At 45.3% G+C, this 25,040-nt stretch overlaps 1 protein-coding gene across 1 annotated transcript in view; it reads right to left on the reverse strand.

Moving 5' to 3' along the window:
• Positions 1-24,486, reverse strand: part of AMPD2 (adenosine monophosphate deaminase 2) — a 334,786-nt gene extending 310,300 nt beyond the window's left edge. Inside the window, exon 1 of the mRNA XM_073615888.1 lies at positions 24,399-24,486. Coding sequence (XP_073471989.1) covers positions 24,399-24,483 — 85 coding nt within the window. The 5' untranslated portion in view covers positions 24,484-24,486. The remainder of the gene's footprint in view (positions 1-24,398) is intronic.
• Positions 24,487-25,040: the final 554 nt, after the last annotated feature.

Below are 25,040 nucleotides of genomic sequence, written 5' to 3' on the forward strand. Positions count from 1 at the left end.
GTCGTGTACCCAGATGTACTGTGCCCTGATGTGCCCTGATGTGCTGTGCCCTGTACCCTCATGTGTTGTGCCCTGTAAGCTGATGTGCTGGGCTCTGTACCCTGATGTGCTGTGCCCTGATGTACTGTGACCTGTGCCCTGATGTGCTGTACCCTGATGTCCTGTGCCCTGATGTGCTGTGCCCTGATGTGCTGTACCCTGATGTCCTGTGCCCTGATGTCCTGTACCCTGATGTGCTGTGTCCTGATGTGCTGTGTCCTGATGTGCTGTGCCCTGTATGCTGATGTGCTGGGCTCTGTACCCTGATGTGTTGTGCCCAGATGTGCCCTATACGCTGATGTGCTGGGCTCTGTACCCTGATGTGTTGTGCCCAGATGTGCCCTATACGCTGATGTGCTGGGCTCTGTACCCTGATGTGTTGTGCCCTGATGTGCCCTATATGCTGATGTGCTGGGCTCTCTACCCTGATGTGTTGTGCCCTGATGTGCCCTATAAGCTGATGTGCTGGGCTCTGTATCCTGATGTGCTGTGCCCTGTACCCTGTACCCTGATGTGGCCTGGTGTGCTGTACCCTGATGTGCCTTGTGCCCTGATGTGCCTTGTGCCCTGATGTGATGGGCCCTGTACCCTGATGTGGCCTGATGTGCTGTGCCTTGATGTACCGTACCCTGATGTGTTGTGCTCTGGGCCGGTCTGGATGAAGTCCAGGGCCACATTTTTGTCCCAGTCCAGCCCTGGCGGTAAGATTGTTTGGGACTTGGTGTCATCCTTATTCGGAAAGGGGTACCACTTGTATGTGGACAATTATTACACAAGTGTGCCACTTTTTAGTCACCTTTTTGATTCTGAAAGTGGCACATGTGGCACCGTGCAATCTAATCGCCGGGGCTTCCCCCAACGGCTTGTAGAGTCCTGACTTAGATAGCCTAAGCCTGAGAGAGCCTGCTTGAAGTGTATTAAATTGCTTGCAATGAAGCGGAGGGACACACGGAATGTTTTTGTTCTGTCCTCCATTCACGCAGATACGACAGTCTAAATTCCACAAATACAACCTTAACATGGAAGTGGTGGACTTAAACAACCAGATGATGGCGCCGTAGTTAGTTGCCCATATGGCCAGACGCCGGCTGCATGAGAGGCATTTTCCGGATGTCCTCCATGGTACCTCTACCCATAGAACATCTTAAAGAAGATGTCTGTAGAAAACACGGATATAGGCGTGACACGCTCTTTTATCGTCCCCCCTGTCCTGACCAACCTGGTCTCTGCATCAGTGACTGTTTCTGTCGCTACCATACACTAGTTGAGTATTAGCATAGGTTATTAGCATAGCCTCTCATGCAGCCTGCTGACTGCATTTGCATTGGAAAGTTGGGCCACAGCATCATCTGTAAACAGAGGGTGTGATGATCTCTTCCTGGAATTTTAGGAAGGATCCAGTTCACCCTGACGCTTTGTATAGCACATAAGCGTTCAGTAGAGCCAATTGAAATAAGTATACAGACACTTTTTTATACCAGCGTCTGGCCTTATGGGCAACTAAGTAATCTGGTTGTTGAAGTCCACCCTTCCCATGTTAAGGTTGTATTCGTGGATGCAGAGGGGCTTCCCAATAGTCGTTGGAATTTGGACTATCTGCGTGAATATAAAACATTCCGGTCCTTAAGTGGTTAAACCTCTAATTGCCATACTACCGTGTTGCAATCACGTGCATTGCACGGCAATCATGGGTTTAAATTAGGCGGTAAAAAACAAAGAAGAGAGTAGCGCCATCTAAGTGCAGCACAATAGAAACATTTTAATATAGGACAGGCGATTTTAAACTCACAGGATTGTAGCGATTACAGCGCATGTAAAATGGTATAAGCAGTTCATCCACTCCTGGGGTAAGGCAACCGGCTCGCAGGTGGAGAGGCAGCTGATGTTCCCGGCTGCGCTGGTGGCTCCCAGCACTTACTGGTTCTCAGATTCGGCTCAAGGGTGGCTGGACACGTCACTTCCGGATGGTGAGAGAGTGGGGAGGAGCGCGCGTTCGGAGCATGCGTGCTCCATCTTCAGACAAAGCCACCAGTGCAGCCGGGAACATCTGCTGCCTCTCCACCTGCAAGCCGACCGATTTCCCCCAGGAGTGGATAAACTTCTTATACCATTTTACATGCGCTGTAATCTCTACAATCTTGTGAGTTTAAATTCGTCTGTCCTATATTAAAATGTTTCTATCATCCTGCACTTAGATAGCGCTGCTCTCTTCTTTGTTTTTTTATTGTCTACAGATCCCCTTCTAGCTTGTTATGAGCTGGCAGCCATCCAGAGTCAGCCCATCTGTGACCATCTACACACCTCTTGCTGCGTTTGAAGTCTCAAGCATGGACTCCCCACTATAGAGAGTAGATTAATCACCCATTTCTCTCTATTTGAGAGGACAGAGCGCACATGAACACATGTATACAATATTTCTGTGCTTAAATTAGGTGGTAAGGAGGCAACATATCACCTCCTCACCATCTGTCAAACACAACTGGATTGCTTTTCAGAGGAGCAGCAGTGCCTTCTGTACTCGTGAATGAGCCCTTAGTTGCATTCAGCAGCAGCACCCTTAGGGCTTGTTCACACATAAAGTTAGGGGTTGGTAAAACCCTTCAGTTGAGTTGCACATTTACCGCCCCCAATCCCTACCCCCTGAGGCAGCAGCTAAAGGTGTATGCATGCCGCACCAGGAATTAAAGTCCCTGTTGCTTTTCGTGGATGCTACCGCCTGCCAAACATGACCCATTCAAGTAAATGGGGCCACTCTGCAAATGCCCCGCATGCTTCTGTGGGGTCCAAGGGGTTAAAGCAGGTGGTAAGAGAGCAACACAATGCTGCCTGCTTTAACCCCTTGTTTTCTGTACTGCACAAGAATGCAGGGCATTTGCAAAGCAGCCTCATTCACTTGAATGGGTCATGCTTGGCAGGTGCTACACCCACCAACCATGACAGAGCGTTTAACTCTTGCTGCGGCTGTGACATGTGTACACCCCTGGCCACTGCAGCTAAAGGGGGTGTGGTTCGTGCAGGGGTGGTAAAAACACATCTTATGTATGGGGTTTTGCAAACTACAAAAGTAAATTAACCCTAACTGTTCTGAGCCCCATATAAGGCTGCTTTCACACTGATGTGCTGCGGTTTACCTGCAATGCGGGTACAGCATAGTGCATCTGCGACCTTCCTGGGTTAGCTGCACTTTGCCATAGATTTCTATTATATCCTGCAGGTGTGATGCACTTTCTGAAAGCTCTTTAAAACTCTTGCATTCAGAAAGGGCACCAAACCTGCAGGAAATAATAGAAGTCTATAGCTAAGCGCAGCAAACCCGCAGGAAAGCTGCAGCTACACTGCACTGCACTTACCGCGGTGTGGGTAAACCTCAGCACATCAGTGTGTGAAAGCAGTCCTATACAATTATGCCCAGTGTATTGCTTCACACTGACCTGAAGATCTATTCTTTCCTCCTGCTGGCACCACTCTGGAGACAGCTTGCTGGGATAAAAGATGGAGTGCAGTTGGTATCACTCCGCATGAGACGGAGAGAGCCAACACTACAGAGGAGGCATCAGCTTATGCAGCTCCCCACTACAGCTCCAACTTTACAAATAGTGCCTCTGCATTGCACTCTGTTTGATGCTCTGGGATGGTAGGTCAGCAAGCCCAGACCATGATCTACCAGTCACTTGGCTGCAAACTACTTGTAGCTGACCCCCGCTGTAAGGAGATCTGTGAGAGTTTACCTCTCAGCCACTGCCTCTTTTAGGCAATCAAATTACCTCGGGGGCATGCACACCATGGTTCTGCATGTCCATTTACACACAGAGCCGCAGCTCGGTCCCGCTCCCTCTCTCCTCATTGGTTCACTGGCTGTGATAGAAAGCAGCAGGAGCCAATGGCTCCTGCTGCTGTCTTAGCCAATGAGGAGGGAGAGTCCCTGGAGAGCCAAGGCTCTCATGCACATTGCTGGAGTAAAATCGGACTCAGGTAAGTATTAGCAGGGCTGCTACACAGAGAAGGCTTTACGACCACTTTAGGCTTTGAAAAGAAGCTGGTCGGTAGCCATGCACAGCTGCGTCAGATTTTGTCTGTTACAGTCTTATTCCCCACTATGCATATATCTACATATACATACCATGCAGTATATGGTATACATATGGTATACATATTCTCTGATATTGTTTCTTAAAGCATATCTATGGTAAAAGTTTAAAATCATATATTCATTTACACATTGGATTTAAATTATTTCTAGCCTATTCCTAGTAATCTGAATAATCTTTACGTTTGAAAACTTTATGAAGATCAACAAAGATTTACTTCCTTGAATTCTGTGACACGGAATCACTATGTCCTGTAAGTAGGCACTGCTGTGCCACAGAATTCACAGGGCCTGCCTCCAGAGCTACAGAGGAGCTAAGAGGAGGAGTTTCAGGAAGAGGAGTCAGTACAGGAGTCACAGCTTGCAGGCAGCAAGATACCATGGGATATGTAGTCTTTAAAAAAATCAACATTAACCACTTGCCGACCAGCCGCCACAGATATGCTGCAGCAGGGCGGCTCTATTGCGCAAATCGTTATACCAGTACAGTACTCCATGCAAAAGCTATAGCAGGCATGCGGCGCTGGAGCCATTGCGCTTGGCCGCGATGTTAGCCGGCCACCCACGATCGCTCCACAGAGAGCCAGAACGGGTATTTGCCAGTGTAAACAAAGCAGATCCCCGTTCTGACAGGGGGTAGAGAAAGATTTCTGTTCCTATTGATCAGGAACAGCGATCTCTATCTACTCCCAGTCAGTCCACTCCCCCCCCACAGTTAGAAACACTTCCCTAGGGAACACTTAACCCCTTGATAGTCCCCCTAGTGTTAACCCCTTCCCTGCCAGTGTCATTTATACAGTGATCAGTGGCTATTTTTAGCTCTGATCACTGTAATAATGTGACTGGTCCCAAAAAAGTGTCAAAAGTTTCCGATCTGTCCGCCGCAATGGCGCAGTCCCACTAAAAATTGATAATCACCGTTATTACTAGTAAAAAAAAAAAATTATAATAAAACTGGCATAAATCTTTCGCCTATTTTGTAGACACTATAACTTTTGCGCAAACCAATCAATATACGCTTATTGCGTTTTTTTTTTACCAAAAATATGTAGAAGAATACGTATTGGCCAAAACTAAAAACCGCAGAGGTGATCAAATACCACCAAAAGAAAGCTCTATTTGTGGGAAAAAAGGACATCAGTTTAGTTTGGGTACTGCGTTGCACGCCTGCTCAATTGTCAGTTAAAGCGACGCAGTGCCGTATCGCAAAAAATAGTCTGGTCATTAAGGGGGTAAATCCTTCCGGGGCTGAAGTGATTAAAAAGCAATGGAGAAGCTGTAAAGCATGCAGGGAATCCAGGAAGCTGTGGAAAGACTAGACAAGCAGACAGGCAACACTGACAACATCTATACCCCCCCCCGTAACCTTCGCTCCTCAAATTCTGGATTACTGTGTGATCTCCCTACTCACCTATACTCAATGGGGGACAGAGTCTTCTTCTACTATATCCAAAACTCTGAAATCCACTTCCTAAAAACATCAAAGGGCATCTTCTCTGAACTCATTCAAATTAAATCTAAAAACATTTTTCTTTAGACAAGCTTTCACCAAATTGTCCTTTATTCCTTATGTTATCCTGTGTATTTCTTGTGTTTTCCTTGTAAAGCGCTTTGAGAAGCCACCTTTAAAGACGCTATATAAAATAAAACGTATTATTATTTAGCAATGTCTCCATCCTCCTTCCATCTAATAAGAACCTCCAGAGCCAGAGATAGCTGACATCCTTCAGTATGTGGTGGGTTGTGAGGCATAGAGGGTGCAAGGTGGAAGTTATGGGTGCCAGACACTTCTTGAATGCAAAAGAGATGTTTATAGAAATAAACTTTACAAATTTTTATGGGGGAAACGTTTAGGGCCAGGACACTCTTTAGTAGTTGCAAGTTCAATTAGCTGACTCTGAGACTTCAATAAGGGGACAGCCGTACCGGGAAAAGCCTCCAACAAGAAGCCACATCTGCACGTAAAGGGATGCTGTCTCTTATGGCAACAGTCTTTAACAGTTCATAACACCTAACGTAAACAGTTCTTTCACTTTCACTACAACTTCTCTTTGTAGTTCTTCAGCCCACTGAGCTCCCAGTCTCTCACTAGACCCTCTAATTCACTGCCACTGAATCCCTTGAGCGCCTCCAATCTTTACAGTGGTATCTTCCTCAAGCGTCACCCCTTCTCTGCTGGGTTCCTAGCTTGGCACTCCTGATACTTCTCAAGCTTCACCCCGCTGGCCTGCTCAGTCCCTGACTTGGCACACAAGGCTGCTCTGCAAGTATCGCCTCTGCTGGCTGGGTCCCTGACTTGATTACCGTCTGAAGTTTCCTGATTCTCCACCATGCCCATTTGGTGAGAATGTGACTCCGGTACTTGCTTCAGTTACTCACCGTGGTCCCGGGTAATAAGATGGATGGTCCCTTTGTGTCGGCAGCTTCCCCTCTACCACCGACCACTGACAGGTTCTCTAGCCGGCAGATCCGTCACTTCTGGTTGGACTGCAAGCTGCAATCCCAACCCTGCACTGCTCTCTTGCTTCTGGATAGGCCTCAGACAGCCTAGCAGCCAGATGCCCCCGGGATAGGCCCAAACTCTGGCCTAGCAGCCCAGGGCAACAGGACACACATCCACCCAGACAGCTGTCCGGGTGGCACAGAACATAGATCACCTGACTCCACCTGAAAATATAGGTTATCCCAGCAGGCCAAGGAATCCAAGAAAACCCCTGCCCATTGTTGAGATACCCCATATATCCATAATCTGACCTTGAGTTGCCCTTCCTTATCTAGTACCACCAAGTACCCGGCCACCTAGTGGTAGAAGAGAAAAGTGCAATAAGGCCAAACTTAGGGAGAAATCAATGGATCTCTAACAATCGACCAGGTGGACTTCTCCTGGCGAGTAAATTTGTGAGGAGCACCCCTGCCTAAACTCCAGGGTGCTACAATTATTATTATCTGTACTTGTGAGGCAGCTTTTTTTGTTGCTGTCACCACTGCATGGAGCATCTATGAGTTAGTGGCCTTATTCTGTAAGGAGATCTGTGAGATCTGTTTACCACCTCTCAGCCACTCCCTCAAAATATATTTGCTGTATATATATATATATATATATATATATATATATATATATATATATAAATATATAGTGGTGGATATAATTATTTGATCCCCTGCAGATTTTGTAAGTTTGCCCACTTACAAAGAAATGAAGGTTTTATAATTGTTATTATAGGTGTATTTTAAATGATAGAGACAGAATATCAACCAAAAATCCAGAAAAAAAAACACAGGATACAAATGTTATAAATGGAGATGCAGTTCAGTGAGTAAAATAAGTATTTGATTCCCTACCTACCAACAATAATTCTGGCTCCCAAAGTTTGGCTACAGTATGTGCTCATGTGGTACACAGATTAGTCCTGTCAATTTAAGAAGGTGCTCCTAACGACAACTCCTTATGTGTTTAAAAGATACCTGTCCATGGAATCTCTTTCTTCCATTCAAACCTCACCGTCATGGGTAAGACCAAAGGGCTGTCAAAGGACGTCAGGGACAAGATTGTAAACCTGCACAAGGCTGGAATGGGCTACAAGAAAATCAGCAAGAAGCTTGGTGAGAAAGAGGCAACTGTTGGAGCGATTGTCCGCAAATAGAAGAAATGCAAAATAACCATCAATTGCCCTCAGTTTGGAGCTCCATGCAAGATTTCGCCTCATGGGGTAAGGATTATCATGAGAAAAGTGAGGGATCAGCCCTGAACTTCATGGGAGGAGCTTGTGAATGATCTCAAGGCAGTTGGGACCACAGTCACCAAACAAACCATTGGTAACATAATACGTCTCCATGGCTTGAAATCCTGCAGTGCCCGCAAGGTCCCCCTCCTCACGAAGGCACATGTACAGGCCCGCCTGAAGTTTGCCAATGAACATAGGTAGGCAACCTTGGCACTCCAGCTGTGGTGAAACTACAAATCCCATCATTCCTCTAGGAGTCATGCCTGTGATTGTCAGGGTCTTGCAGTGTCTCATGGGACTTGTAGTTTCACCACAGCTGGAGGGCCAAGGCTGCCTACCCCGATCTAAATGATTCAGAGAGCAATTGGGAGAAAGTGCTGTGGTCATATTAGACCAAAATTAGGCTCTTTGGCATGAACTCGACTCGCTGTGTTTGGAGGAAAAAAAAATTCTGGCTATAACCCTAAGGACACCACCCCTACAGTCAAGCACGGAGGTGGAAACATGATGCTTTGGGGCTATTTCTCTGCTAAAGGTACAGGAGCCAATGGACAGGGCCATGTATTGTAAAATCTTGGATGAGAACCTTCTTCCCTCAGCCAGAACACTGAAGATGGGTCGTGTATGGGTCTTCTAGCATGACATTGACCCAAAACATACTGCCAAGGCAACAAAGGAGTGACTCAAGAAGAAGCACAGAAGCACATTAAGGTCATGGAGTGGCCTAGCCAGTCTTCAGACCTTAATCCTATAGAAAATTTATGGAGGGGGCTGAAGCTTCAAGTTGCCAAGAGACAGTCAAGAAACCTTAAAGTGTTACTAGTGCAGTATGAAAACTCCTCCTACAAGCTTTAATCAGTAAACTGTGTACTGTGGGAGACCACATATAGTGAATGCAGGGTCCTGGTTTTAGTTAAAGAGGAGCTACAGGTACCTTCAAAAAAATGTAAAGTCAGCATTTACAAATACTGTAGCTGCTGACTTTTAATATTAAGACACTTACCTGTCCTGGAATCCAGCTGTGTCTTCACCCCAGTCAATTTTTCAATCAGTTCTCGGGTGCTGCTGCTGCCATTTCTTGTAAGGGAAACTAGCAGTGAAGCCTTGCGGCTTGACAGCCAGCTCCCTGCTGCGCATACGCAAAGCAAGCTGCACTTTGTGAATGGCCTGGCAGCAGGGGAAGGAGGGGACCAATTTTCCAGGTGACTCTGCCAAGGCAAAGTCACCCCGAAGTGGGAGCGGGTATCTGTCAAAACCAGGTGCCCGCTTCCCCCCAAAAGGTGCCAAATGTGGAGATGGGAGGAAGCAAACAAGCGGAGCTTCTCCTTTTGGGTGGAGCTCCGCTTTAAGAATTTAGAGAAAACCTGTAAAGGAGAGTGGACCAAAATCCTTCCTGAGATGGATACAAACCCAGCAACCAACTACAAACAACATCTTACCTCTGTGCTTGCCAACAAGGGTTTCTCCACCAAGTACTAAGTCATGTTTTGCTTGGGGATCAAATACTTATTTTACTCACTGAACTGCAGCTCAATTTATAACATTTGTATCATGTGTTTTTTCAGGATTTTTGGTTGTCTCTGTCACTTAAAATACACCTATGATACAAAAAACTATAACTTACAAAATCTGCAGGGATCAAATAATTATTTCTCTCACTGTGTATACTGATATATATATATGTATATATATATGTAGGAAGGCCAGTATGGTGGCCTGAATTTATGGGAGGAGCCCGGGGGGTATTTAACCAGCCCGCTCACCTGTGGTGCTTGTCGGTTTCCTGTGCGCGATATACGTCACTAGGCCGACTATTCCGATTTCAGCGTTCGCAAATACTTGGCTCACAAGTTTCCGCATTCGTGATCTCCGTGCCCGAGAGTTTTGAAGTCCGCATTTACCAATTCGTTCGCACCACGCGTCTGGCTGGGCTGTCGCAGGTAGGGTCCTCTCGGATTTTTGTTTTTACGTACGTTATGTCATGTCACTAAACCGTGATATCAGAATTACAAATCACTCGCAAATTTCACGAACGTAACCGCATGTGTATTACTCGCACTGTCGTCATGTTACCATTTCGCGTTATCTGAGGAAACCACAGCGACGCAAGCGTCGCTTCATTTCAGACAGGTCTTAATTGTTAAACATGTGTCAGTAGACAGCCATAGCGATTCGTAAATGCATAAATCTTTTCGAACCACGTCAGTTCGATACCAATCATTTCTCATTTCTGAAACATTTCTAAATACATTTCTAACATTTCAAACCATTTCAAATCATTTCTCATTTCAGTCACGTACCGCGCTCCGATCCGAATCCAGTCGCACCTAAAAGATGCACCGATTCGCTCCGGTGTGCCCCAGTAGTTACGGCCTCATTTCAGTACATGCTCCAGAGTCACGTCATTATCAGTCGTTATGACTCATCGATTCGTACCTCTGTCATGGTTATCATTTCATTTCCACGTATCACGCTCCGATACGAATTCAGTCGCATGGAAATGCACCGATTCGTCTCGGCGTGCCCCAGGTATTAGCCACATTTCAATACATGCTCCAGAGTCCGATTCGTAGTCAGTTGCTACAGCAGCACGACCGATTCGCGCCTCTGTCATGGCAAACAATATGTTACACCTGCACTTACCGCGCTCCGCTTCGAATCCAGTCGCATCCTCCATGCACCGATTCGTTACGGCGTGCCCCAGGGCTCGGCCTCATTTCTGAAACATACTCCAGAGTCTGGATCATAGCTAGTCGCAGATATCGGGCGACCGATCCGCATCTCTGTCATGGAATTGCTATCATTTCACTCCCACAGCGCATCACCGTTTCGAAACCAGTCGCATCCGAGATGCACCGATTCGTCACGGAATGCCTCAGTTGTTTCGGCCGTATCCATACCTATACCAGAGCTCGGTGCGTTGCCAGTCGCAAAATGCGGCACAACCAATTCGAGCCTCGGTCAAGGTAAACATTTCTCTCATTTCGTTTCTTACTGCGCTCCGATTCGAATCCAGATGCATCAAACATGCACCGATTCGTCCCGGTGTGCACCAATGTTTTGCAGTTGCCTCATTTCAGTACATGCTCCAGAGCCCGGTTCACGGTCGGATCAGTCACGACACGACCAAGCCGGACCTCTGTCATGGAGTTCACTCATTTCATAATCAAGGCAAACATTTCAAATCATTTCATTGTCACAAGATTGTAAGCACCATATAAGTCATTGCTTCAAGTTAGTCAGCAAACCCTTCACGAACTATCACCTTTCACTTTCCTCCAGGTCAGTCAAAGTTCAGTAGGTCCACCCTGCACCAGGTTGGACGATATCCCCCCAGGTAAAAAAAAAAAAAAGTGGGAGAAAATAAGTCGGGTAAGTATGACTCAGGGAATCAAAGAAAAAACTTGACATTTATGTCACCCCCAATAGGTTACAGTCAACCAAAAATAAGAGCTCAAAGACAGGATATTCTCACCAGATCAACCATGTCGCAGGCCGGCAGCGAAGACTTCACGGCCCCTCTGTCACCTTCCCCGGTCTCAGAGAGCGGCAGCGTGCAGTCCCTCAGGGGATGGACTATCCCCAAACTGACGGCAGAGCTAAGACGCAGAGGTGTGCCCTTCCCCGCCACAGCGAGGAAAGGCGAGCTGTTCAAACTCCTCTTTCCCCCACCAGCAGCAGGACCCAGTACCCAGCAGGCATCTCTCCAGTCAATATCTTCAGCCATCTCACAACTTCACACGATGGTGTCGTCCCTGTCTACCTCGGTCACAGACGTACAAACCAGGGTGGCACTCCTGGAGGCACGACCGGCCGCGGCTATCCCCGACCCAACCGCAACCCAAACCTTAACACCCCTTCCTGCAGGTACCTCAGGCTGGAGCCCCATTGTCTACCCCTCCCATTTGGTTCCAACCAGCATCAGGAAGGATATTTTGGACGGCAGGGACGTCAACCTGGCCTCTCTCCTTATTTCTGTGCACGATCTGGCAGAAAATAAGGCCTACTCCTGGGGTGACATATCGGTGGTCCTTAAAGCCAAAGACCCCAGACTGAACCGCAAGTTATCCGTCCCAGAATTCACCCTGGCCTTTGGCATGCTGAGAGACGTCCTATGCTCAGCCGCCCCCAGCAGAAGGGAAGAGCTGGACTTATACCTCCATACGGTAGTAGACTTGGGCTACAAGTATGGAGGATTTTCCTTTTACGACTACCACCGTTCCTTTTCCGCAAAGGCTGCTGCCAGACTCACACAGTTCCAAACAACAACAAATTGTAGTCTCATGGACACAGAGCTGTTCTGCCGCCATTTTGCCGGCTTACGCTCACCCCTGTGTGCGATTTGCCAGTCCTCCACCCACACTGCCACCTGGTGCGCCAATGCGACAACCAGACGTCCCTTCGAATTTCCCTCTACCTCCGGTGCACTTCAGGGTCAGTCGGCCCCTGAACAAACGCCTCAGGTGGACAAATTCGGACGCCCAGTCCGAACCGTGGGAGGGGCAGCCATCTGCAATAATTACAATTACGGGTCCTGCAACTTCAGTCAGTGCCGCCTACTCCACATCTGCACCTTATGCCAAAGAGCGCACCCAAGAAACCTGTGCGAAGTCAAACAACAGAAGAGGGCATGACTAAGCCGGATCAACGTCTTATGGCTAGGACTCTACCTCACCTCACATCCCACCCCCTCCCTGGCCACCTACCTTATCCAGGGCTTCACAGTAGGCTTTCACACCGGCCTCATTTCACTACCCCACACTACTTACGAATGTGGGAATCTTCGTTCAGCGGCCATTGACGAACAAGCCATAGATCGGCTCTTACAAGCAGAAGTAGACCGAGAGTACGTCATAGGCCCCTTCACTCAGCCCCCTTTCAGCACTTGGAGAGTCAGCCCTATTGGGCTTGTCAAGGGCAAATTCACAAATAAATTACGTTTGGTGTACGACCTGTCTGCGCCTCATTCTTCCCACATCCCCAGTCTCAATTCCCTGATCCCCTCCGAAGAATTCTCCCTAAAATATTCCTCCGTGGACATGGCAATCCAAGCAGTCATCAAAGCAGGTACAGGTGCCTGGCTTTCCAAAGCCGACATCTCATCTGCCTTCAAGCTCCTGCCTATACACCCATCCCTTTGGTGCTGGCACGGCATCAAGTGGAAGGAGGCATATTATTTTGCCACAAAACTAACGTTTGGTTCGAAGAGTAGCCCTTGGCTCTTCGACACATTCGCTCAATCCCTCGCTTGGATACTGGTACACAAGGCTCAGCGCCAAGAAGTCATCCATTACCTGGACGACTTCCTACTAATAGAACCTCCCAGCAAGCCCCCAGGAGACCTCGACAAACTCAGAGTGGTATTCGGGAATCTCAATGTTCCCATCGCCGAGCACAAAGTCGACGGCCCTGCACACAACATCACCTTTCTCGGAGTCAACTTAGACACCTGCACTATGCAAGCCAGTCTCCCCCTCGACAAACTAACCCGCATCAGGGCGGTCCTTCACAAATTCACCCACAGCAAAGGGTGTACCAAAAAGCAGTTGCAATCTTTCCTGGGAATGCTTAATTTCGCCATGTGAATTATTCCACAAGGCCGCACCTTCGTGTCACGTCTGCTGAGATTCCTGTCAGAAACACAAGACCCCGATCAGATCCTGAATCTAGACTCCGCAGCAATAGCGGACCTATCTATGTGGGAGGAATTCCTGTCCGCCTGGAATGGCATATCCCTATTTATACCCATGGTGTCGGCCCTTTCACCTCAGGTGGTGACAGACGCTGCAGCTTCCACAGGTTTCGCGGCAATTTTTGGCCACCAATGGTTTTCAGGACCCTGGCCTCAACAGATACTGTTGATACCCGGCTTTACCCGAACATCTTCCCTCTTCGAACTCTATCCCATAGTGGCAGCTGCACAACTCTGGGGTCACCATTGGACAGGGCAAACCGTGGTCTTCACCACTGACAATCAGGCCACGGCAGACATCATCAACAAAGGCAGGTCCAAGTCCCTAGCAGTCATGTCCTTCCTGCACAGATTGGTACAACTGTCCTTACAGCATCAGTTTAACATTCACTGTGCATTTATTCCAGGCAGATACAATTTAGCTGCTGACGCACTGTCACGTTTTAACTACACCTCCTTTTTCAAACAGGTTCCCGCAGCCGATCCAGTGTCGGCCCCTATCCCCGTCTGGTCACAGCTGACCCTGGACTAGCTCAACATTTACAAGGAGCAACGCAGCTCATCAATCACTCACTCTCTCATAACACACTCAAAGCCTACCAGACAGCTTGGAGGGCATTCAATAAATTCCTCACATCCTGCTGTAAAGGACCAACTGATGTCAAACAGGTACTGGCCTTCACTTCATACTGCCATACTCAGCTGGCCTTATCTTACAATACCATTCGGCTATATCTAGCCGGCATACAACATTTCTTGACTCTTGAAGACCCCACAAAATCTTCACTGTTCTCATCACACGCTATACGAGCCATCCTTAGGGGCATTCAGAAACAACAACCAGTGATCAGCATCAAGCGCTTACCCATCACGGGGCCCATCTTCAGGGAGATGTCGACTATTCTGGCCACTTCTCCATTCGGTCTGCTCCCCAGCACGGTCCTACAAGCAGCCATATATTTGGCTTACTATGGGTTCTTGCGACCTGGCAAGTTCACCTGTAACAGCCCCACAGACCAAGTACTATGCAGACGGCACTTGCTTCGCTACCAAGACCATTTTATCCTTCACCTCGAGGTTTCTAAAACCCAGCAAACAGGCTCTGGAGTAGACATTCACCTCTACAAAACTAATAACAGCTGGTGTCCAGTCACCGCACTTAACCGTCTCCTGTCACTCCTGCCTGAACAACCGGACACCTGTCCTCTTCTACCATTCCCAGTTAAACCTTTAAGTGCCTGTCAGTTTGTGAAACACATAAGGATACTTCTCCGCAATCTTCACCTTAACCCCAGTCAGTATTCCGGACACTCCTTTCGTATCGGAGCAGCCTCCGCAGCATCCCGCCATGGGGTCCCAGACCACGTCATCAAAAGATTAGGCAGGTGGAAATCAGCCTGCTTCGCCCGGTATATCCCCAATCCTCAAGTAGAGATGGCACAGGCATTTTCAAAATTGGCTCAATGAATAACTGAAAACCAATAAATATTATACCCCTACCTGAATGTTTTTGCCCCCTTATTTTGGCATACCGGCCATTAGACCAAGGCACACTTTCAGGTCCATTTTATATGGTAAGTCCACACTTCCAGGTCTATTTCTGATGGTAAGTCTTATGTTAACTATAGATGTTATCTATGTCCATATCGGACATAGGGCTCCAACCATAAGTAGGAAGGCCAGTATGGTGGCCTGAATTTATGGGAGGAGCCCGGGGGGTATTTAACCAGCCCGCTCACCTGTGGTGCTTGTCGGTTTCCTGTGCGCGATACCCACCCTCCCTTCCCCATTTCACAGCATTTCTCAACTATTCATTTCTCTTTACAGAATAATCATTTCTTAAACCAGGGTATGCCCCCTTATTTTGGCATACCGGCCATTAGACCAAGACACACTTTCAGGTCCATTTCATATGGTAAATCCACACTTCCAGGTCTATTTCTGATGGTAAGTCTTATGTTAACTATAGATGTTATCTATGTCCATATCGGACATAGGGCTCCAACCATAAATGTATATATATATATATATATATATATATATATATATATATATATATATATTTATATATATACACACATAATTGATATATTGATAGATAGATATGCGCTGTGCCTAATATATTAGAGTTTATTATTTCTTCAGCATTTTTATGGTGATTTCATACAATAGGGTATTTTTCTAAAGGCAAATAGACTGTGCACTTTGCAAGTACAGTTGCTGCAGAGCTTAGTACATGAGGTGACGCTTCACTTTGCAAAGAAACACCCAATCACATGCACTGAAAATAAAAAAACAGCAAAAATGATGCACGTGATTTGATTATGGAAGTCAGCAGAGCTTCCCCTCATTTACTAAGCTCTGAAGCAACGTCACTTGTAAAGTGCACAGTCTATTGCCCTTTAGTAGATCAACCCCCAGTGTGAATGTCTGCCCTGACAGTGTGTGTATGTGTGTGTTTTGATGACTGATGTGTGTGTCTACCCTGACATTGTGGGGGGTTTACTAAAAAATGGGGCACTCAGAATCTTTTGCAGCTGTGCATGATAGTCAATCAGCTTCTAACTTCAGCTTGTTCAATTAAGCCTTGACAATAAAATCTGGAAGCTGATTGGTTTCTGTGCAGAGCTACAGCAGATTTTGCATGCTCCAGCTTTAGTAAATCTCCTTGTGTGTGTTTAAGGTCATATGTCTACCTTAACATTGAATGTTTGTGTGTCTCAGCCCTGACACTGCGTGTGTGTATGTGTGACCTGACACTGTGGTAATGATTACTAAATACAAATAGACTGTGCACTTTGCAAAGTAAAGGTAAAACTTCACTTTGTAATGAATACTCAATCATGTGCAAGAAAAAATAAATAAATAAATAAAACATGCATTTTTGCTTACAGATGATTGGATAATAGAAGTCAGCAGAACTTCTGCTCATTTACTAAGTTCTGGAGCAACTGGTCTTGCAGAGTGCAACTGCAGTATATATGGTGTGTGTGTGTACGTGTGTGTGTGTGCGCTTTGACAAAAAACCTGGAAGCTGATTGGTTTCTAGAGCTGCACCAGATTTTGCACGCTCTGGTTTTAGTAGGATAAATTCAACATTAAAGGTTGGAGATTTCACCATGTACATCACCTCCTTAGAATTCAGAAATATTGACATAGACATAATTTGGAGTTTGAAGGTGCAAACAATCAATAGAAATAGAAATTGATATTAGAAATATATATAAATATATATAATTTTATTAGACAAATATAAAAAAAACAATTAGTATAAAAAAGAGCACAATGGAGCTCAGTAGTCGCTATACAAAAGAAATAGGTGCCTCTACATGTTTCACCACAATCGTGGCTTCTTCTGGAGCTTTTGTAGGACCATATATTACATTACCACTAAAACACAACACATAAAACATGTCGTTATCTTAATACATGCTTGTTATCATATCTTTTTAGGGGTTATACCCTGTGGGACAGAGCAGCTGTTTTGATCCTCCCTGGCCTATAGGTATCTGTAACGAGCCCCTTGCTCGCTCGGTTCCACTCTCCTGACACTCCTCTGCAGCTATAGAATCAGATTGCAGATCGCAGCATCTGATGGTTCGGGCATCCGATGCTCCGGGACTCGGACTACAGCTATGTGCTGTTCTAATCCAGTTGTGTAGCTCAGAACAAACACCAGGCAGGCTGTATGTAAGTTCAACCAGGAATCTCTTTTATTGAGAAATACAGGCTCTTTTATACAATAAAAGAGGAGGTGCGTACCTCCGTCTCATATTACTCTGAACATACACCTGTGACCAGAAACCTAATTAACATGGGCTAATTAACTAATCCCTTTAGACAGCCTAGATGACTCAGACATGACCTTTAGGCCAGACTGGCCGTCTTGTAGCTCAGAAAACCCAATCAACATTATCACAATAGCAGAGTTAGTTAACACAAACAACAATGGGGATCTAATGACTCTTAGATCCAATACTAGAGACTTATTTACAATACACATTCTAGCAGGCAACAGACAGACAGGTGGCTGGAATTTACATCAGCATCTACTAACAGTATTTGTCCAAGCATTATGAATCAGCCACTATTCCTAATATGGCAAATCCAGGGTCCCCAGAGTCTGTGTGTCCTGGGGGACCAGGACCCGAATCCACAGTAATACCACCTCAAGGGTCCACAGGCATACAGATCACAAAGAGTACCGTTCCCCCAAATGCCAGGGCCCACGATCGATCGGCAAGAGGCTAGCATTCAGTTCCCTCCAAAAGTCTCTCTCCCGGCCAGGTCTGTCACATTTCTCCCCTTTCGGCAGGAGACTAACACAGGAGGAGACCCCAGACGGGTTGACTCCGAAGTTAGTCAGTAGTTCCAGTCCTTTAATGACTGTACCCACACAGTACCCCAAACAAATTGTTCCAAAGAAAGCATTACTCACCCAACCAACCTCTGCCTCTCTCAGAGAACATATCTGCCGCTGGGGAGAGGCCTGGACTGGCCCTTCTCCCTGGAGTCCTTTCTGCTGCTGGAGAGAAGACAGGGTGTCTGGGCTCACTCCGTCATGCTGTTGGGGATCTGGGCCGACTGCCCAGCATCCCTGGGGTATACAGGTGGAGACTGAAGTCCCATCCACCTTCACAGGAAATCCATCCTCTGTTAGTTGAGGGCAGAGTCCAGCAGTATTCGGCCCCGTTGCCAGTCCTTCTGCTGGAAACCCCACACCATCTGCTCTGGCTAACTGTTGGGGCAGGAGGCTGGCTTCCTCCACTCCCAAACTGTGTAGAAGCCATTGGGGAGGTGAGCCGGCTGCTTCCTTTTCCATTCCCTCATCTGGATGTTGGGACGATATGTCTGTGGTACTGTCTCCCAGGTGCACGGATCTTTGCTGGGGAGGAAAGACCACTTCCTCCACCCTGGCCAACTGTTGGGGAGGGACGACGAACACCTCCTCTCCCTTCTCCCCCTTTATCCTGATCTGCTGCTGGGAAGTGACCACCTCCTTCTCACCCTGAGCCTCCGGAACTGCCGCAGGTGTAGGGCAGAGATCTTGGACCCTCTGTCGTTTGCCAGCGCTTCAGCTGGGGAAGATCCTTGTAACTTCACAGATACTTCTGTTGGTGCTGGGCAGAGCACAGTGAAGTTTGGCCCTAATAACAGCTCTTCTTCTGCTGGAGGCTCACCAGGTTGTTCTTCCTCAGCAGAAAAGTCTATCAAATCCCCTGCAACTGGTGTCTGGGGATAAAGGTTTACCATCTCCTCTCCGTGGAATCCAGAAGATGCTATCAGTGCTGGGCAGGGGTTAGCAGAGCTCTGCCCTGTTGTCAGCACTTCAGGTTTGGGGACGGCACTCTTCAGATTTTCCACTGCCGATTCTCTGGCATGCTGCTGGACAGGCACATTCCTCCATCCAAGATCATCCCATGCAGAAACAGGTTTATCAAGGTCAGTCAGCACTTGCTGCATCCGCCATAAGACCCCCGCCTCCATAGCTGCGGGGGCAGGTTGACAAAGCACACTGTTACTCTGCCACATTGTCAACTCTTCAGCCAGGATTTCAGAGTTGTCAACTGGTATTTCCTGATAGTCCCAGGCAAAGGGAGTCCCACCCTGCTGCTGAGCGGAGTCTAGCAGCTGTCTGTAGGCCATCTCAAGCTCCCATTCCTGAACGGCCAGAAACTCCAAATCTTCCTGTGCCCAGTGCACTTCCGAGACATTCAGTCTTCGCTCTCTGTGCTCCATTTTTTCCTCCAAACGCAACTCCCGATCACTCCCAAAGTCAGGGTCCCTGGACAGCCTCCAGTACAACAATCCCAGGCCATCGTAGTCAAAGCCTTCCGTGGGGCTGTCATCCGCTGTCCACGGGCACACTTGGGCTACATACCACTGGAAGGCTCTGTAGCTCTCGTCCAACCGCATTTCTGCCCGGATCAGCCTGCTTAACTCAGCTGTCCACTCCTGGTTCGGCTGTTCCCCCAATAACAGCATTCGCACTTCATACTGCGACCAGTACCTTACATGGATGGAGGGGAGAACTTTTCCCTGGTTTTGCTGCTCATGGGATAGCGCTTCCTTCCAGAGTTTGCAGCAGATAGAATCAAACCATCCTAGGAGGGCCTGCTCTGATACTGGTCCTCTGTGCTGTATCTGCATCTCTCGCAACCTCCTTCTGAATTCCTCTTCCATGGTGGCTGGTATCTGTACCTCTCCTCTCCTGCTATCTGGACCAGGTGATGGTTTGGATGTGTTCATGGCAAGGAAGCATGATCCCACCGGTCCCTCCCGGCTCTCAAGTAAGTCTTTCAGCGTGGCTCTCCTGCAGGCTGGTTTGGAGTGTCCCAGTAACTGGAGAGCAAATCCCACGGCTGCCAACCAATGTAACGAGCCCCTTGCTCGCTCGGTTCCACTCTCCCGACACTCCTCTGCAGCTATAGAATCAGATTGCAGATCGCAACATCTGATGGTTCGGTCATCCGATGCTCCGGGACTAGGACTACAGCTATGTGCCGTTCTAATCCAGTTGTGTAGCTCAGAACAAACACCAGGCAGGCTGTATGTTCAACCAGGAATCTCTTTTATTGAGAAATACAGGCTCTTTTATACAATAAAAGAGGAGGTGCGTACCTCCGGCTCATATTACTCTGAACATACACCTGTGACCAGAAACCTAATTAACATGGGCTAATTAACTAATCCCTTTAGACAGCCTAGATGACTCAGACATGACCTTTAGGCCAGACTGGCCATCTTGTAGCTCAGAAAACCCAATCAACATTATCACAATAGCAGAGTTAATTAACACAAACAACAATGGGGATCTAATGACTCTTAGATCCCATACTAGAGACTTACTTACAATACACATTCTAGCAGGCAACAGACAGTCAGGTGGCTGGAATTTACATCAGCATCTCCTAACAGTATTTGTCCAAGCATTATGAATCAGCCACTATTCCTAATATGGCAAATCCAGGGTCCCCAGAGTCTGTGTGTCCTGGGGGACCAGGACCCGAATCCACAGTAATACCACCTCAAGGGTCCCCAGGCATACAGCTCACAAAGAGCACCGTTCCCCCAAATGCCAGGGCCCACGATCGATCGGCAAGAGGCTAGCATTCAGTCCCCTCCAAAAGTCTCTCTCCCGGCTAGATCTGTCACAGTTTCACATTGATACCAAACAAAGGAACATTGGCACTTTCAGAAAAGGAATTGTTTAGGTATGAAGTGCCGCCCTAAATGGTCTTTTCTGGTTATAAATTTGAGTTTTAGATTTTAAAGTACTGTGATGAATCATATCTTGTAGGTGGCATTTTTCTGAAGTTTATTGCTAGCATATGAAGTGTGCATCCTGGGGTGGATACTCGTGTCAGTCTACTAATTTGTCAAACATCCTGATATAATAGGGTAGGTTCAAGTTGATTTTATTTAAGTGGTAAACAATCAAATTGGGTGACACTAGGATTCATGGATATTAATTATATGGTCTTGCAGGTGTGAATACAGGGTTATTTTCGGTACACGGACACTTCATTAGAGTTCTTGACGGGCTCTGAGGACTCTCTTAAAGGGGTAAGAGTGCATACATCAGATGGTCCATATGTTATGTTAATCATGTAAATACAAGATTTATTGAATTTGATAGAAAACTTTTCAGGTTTTTATTATTGTTGTTGTGTTTTTGTATTTTTATCGCATTATAATTTTGTTTTGTTTTATGTCTTGTGTTTTAGTGGTAATGTAGTATGGTCCTACAAAAGCTCCAGAAGAAGCCATGATTGTGGTGAAACATGTAGAGGCACTTTTTGTATAGCGACCACTGAGCTCCATTGTGCTCTTTTTTATACTAATTGTTTTTTTATATTTGTCTAATAAAATTATATATATTTTTCTAATATTAATTTCTATTGATTGTTTGCACCTTCAAACTCCAAATTTGTCTCTGTTAATATTTCCGGTTTTAGTAAATCCCCTCAGTTGTCTTTTTTTTTTTCATTGTTGTGAGGTCACTCAGAAGTCTGTGTATTTCACTGAGAGCACAGGATGACAACAAAAAGGGAAAGATAAACTACACCACCTACCAGTGGCGGCTCGTAATGCAGGGCGCAGGGGCGCCGCTCCCCCATCCATGCATCCGGCCCCCTAATATTTTTGCGGGGGCATCAGATGCATGGATTCCAATGGTGAACACTAAGGAGCAGAGCAAACAGGAAGTTGGAGCAAGCTCACAGAGGCCGCAAAAAACGTTACTGGTACAAAAAGCTTTTAATGATTATCAAAGGAAAAATATGCTCTTCCTTTTTCAGCCAGCTACAAATCACCAGAGAAAATATACAGATATTTAGAGCTGCTACAAAGTTGCTGGCATCACACATCCCTTACTTTTTAATACATACATACATACAGAAAATAGCCACATTTTTTGGCTCATACAGCTCTATACCATCCTGAAAATGGTATCCAAATATGTAACGGAATAAGGGAACAGATCAGTGTAAATTTTGTCGACTAAAATATTTTTGCCAGCTAAATTAATACTATTTTAGTCAATTAACATACGACTAAAACGAAAACAGTTGAAATTACTAAAATAAGACTAAAACTAAAATGACATTTTTAGACAAAAGACTATGACTAAAACTAAATTGAAATTTGACATCAAAATGAACACTGCACTACCACATAAGAGGGGGTATCTCCTAAGCTGCTAAAAGCAAAAAAAAATAAGAAAAAGGCTTTCCTTATTTTTTTGTCTTAATATTTAATGTTGGTAACATGTTCAGGTAATATGTGCAATGGCATTATAGCCAATAGAGTTTACAGTGTTTTGTTTTTTTTTATATTTTCAAGTTGTACTTTTGCTTGTCAAAAAGCAATATATAAGACGTTATATAAGATGTTATATATTGCAACGGCTAAATCTGTGTCTGTAGTGCATGTTCAAACTTTACCATAAATAATATGTTATTAGATTTTTACTCCAGGAGTATATAATGAGTTTGGCAATTCTAAAAAAAAAAGCTTAAATAATGCATTCAAAAATGTAACTAAACTCCTTCGATTTGAGACAACTAAAATGTACTAGAGATTTTAGTAGACTAAAATACGACTAAAACTAAAACAATTCAGATGAATAAATATGACTAAATACTACTAAAACTATAATGGCATTTTAATAGCCTAACTATTGATCAGATTCTTTTACGGAAAATGTGTCTATCAATTTTACTGTATCATCTTTATGCATGTACTTTACAAACTTTTCATAAATTTCTTTGGAATAAAAAATTGCGTAAAGGAGAACTACAGACGATGATGTTGTCTCCCCCCAGGGCACAGTTTGTCCCCAATGGGGTCCAGGGATAGAGACCATTACTATTACCATAATGATCGACAGAACTTAGTAGTAACTCCGCTGTTTATCGTTCATTTACGCGTAATTTTTCTACCCTGTCATATGGATCCACTGAATGATTATTTTCAACATATAATGTATGACAGTCAATGTCTGTTGTTTGTTTTTCTTGCTAAAACTCAATAAAACAATTGAAACAAAATGGCATTTTAGTCAAAAGACTATGACTAAAACGAAATTGAAATTTGATGTCAAAATGAACACTGGAACAAATGAAACAAGACCTTGCAATTGACTACAAAAACTTCAGTGAAATAACTTTAAATGTGGCAAGTAAAACAATAACAAACAATAGCGGAATAAGAACCTAAACAATCTGTTGAGGGTGTAACAACTGATTAACTGAAACTCATGACTGTGTATCTTGTTGATGCTTGAGGAGCACATCTAAGATAACTGATTCCAAGAAGCAGCCAATTAGAGAAAGCGGATCTTTAGTGGGTGCTGACCACAGCAGTATTTGTTATGTTGTGCAAGTATGCATAACATGCTAACACATTATGACACACTAACCTCTGCTTTGATTGATAAGGGTTAAAGCCTGTACTGGATTTTGTTTTGCACCCTGCATTCCGCTGGGAAGATTTCCCATAATTTTCTGCCCTGAACACGTAAAAGAAATAGGTATCCCCCTCTGAGGAAGTTTCCTCAACGTCTTGTTCTAGTGACAACTCAAAATTTAGTTTCCCCTAGCTTTCTGTTTCTGTGACAAAGGTCACCAAGACAATTTGAGGGATAAATATTTCCAGCAGAGGCACAGAAAGCAGTAAAATGTTGGCAAGGGGTCTAAGGCTGGCCATACATTTTGCAATTTTCTTTCCTTCGACTATGGGTGAAGGAAAGAAAATTGCTACATTCCCCCATCAACACAGTTAGTATTGATGGTGGAATCCCTCCCACTGCACAATTGTATTCTGACAGCTGCAGGTTTCCCCGTTGTCTGAATAGAATGATCACTGCAGCTGGCTATAGCTAAAGGCAATGATCGTACAAGAAAAATCTAACAAGCTGGTTGTACTGAAGTTGATCGATAGACCAACTTCAGTACAACCAGCGTGCCAATAGATGGATCGAAATTCAGTCTGCTATACCTGCCGTATTTCGATCCGTCTATGGCTATCATAACTCTAAAAATTGCCCTTATATACAGTTTAAGTTGTGGCACAATATCCATGATATGTGGCCTCAGCAGAACAAATTTGTACTACAGGGTGCAAGCAGGTTCTAATAATAATAATAATTTATCACTATTATAAAAATTCAACATTTTTCTTTACTATCATGTTTATATAATTATTACAGTGTTCTAAAAATAAAAACTGTGTTGAAAACCATACATAGTAATTGGATTTGAGTGCTATATCTTACGTAAGTATGTAATTCATATCATACTTAATATAAAATGTATTTAAAATACCTAAAATTTAATACAACTGTGCCCCCTACCTTTCTGTGGAGGAGATGCCCCCATGATAGGATCATAGAGGACTCCACATGAAGAAATCATAGTACTTTTGGTAGACATATCCATCCACTGCAGTGTGTCTGTCAGATGTGACTGCTTTTCGTGTACATTACAACTTCATAATCTGCAGACACACCTGGGCAAAGAACAGATCTTTTCTGTTAATTATCACCTAACAGGAAGTGTAACAGAAGTACGTAATATAGTCATACAATGACTTGCTTTAAAACATCTTTCCAAATGGTGTAAAACACATGGAAAAAGATGAATGTGAATGAGGATAATGATGAAAGAAAATGGTGATGTGTAGAATAGAAAGTGATGGTCTCCTCTTTGCTGCCCTAGGTTAGTGATGCCTATACTTTACTGCTAAGCAAAGTTAAAGCTCCTGCATAGCCACACTGTAGAAGAAAATGAACAGCAGGGTGCTGAGGTCAGTATCAAATAAAAACACTTTATTAAAATAAGCAGCACACTTACATTGAAATTAACATAAAACAGTATGGATAGGGAAGACCTGAGACCAAGCAGCTGTGATCAGTGTGAGGCTGTTGGCATCACTGAGCAAACAGAGACCGAGGACCAAGGAGCCAGCCAGCTCAAAGTGTGGATATAAATAAATA

The sequence above is a fragment of the Aquarana catesbeiana genome, linkage group LG02 (assembly GCF_042186555.1).
Source record: "Aquarana catesbeiana isolate 2022-GZ linkage group LG02, ASM4218655v1, whole genome shotgun sequence".
Lineage (NCBI taxonomy): Eukaryota > Metazoa > Chordata > Amphibia > Anura > Ranidae > Aquarana > Aquarana catesbeiana.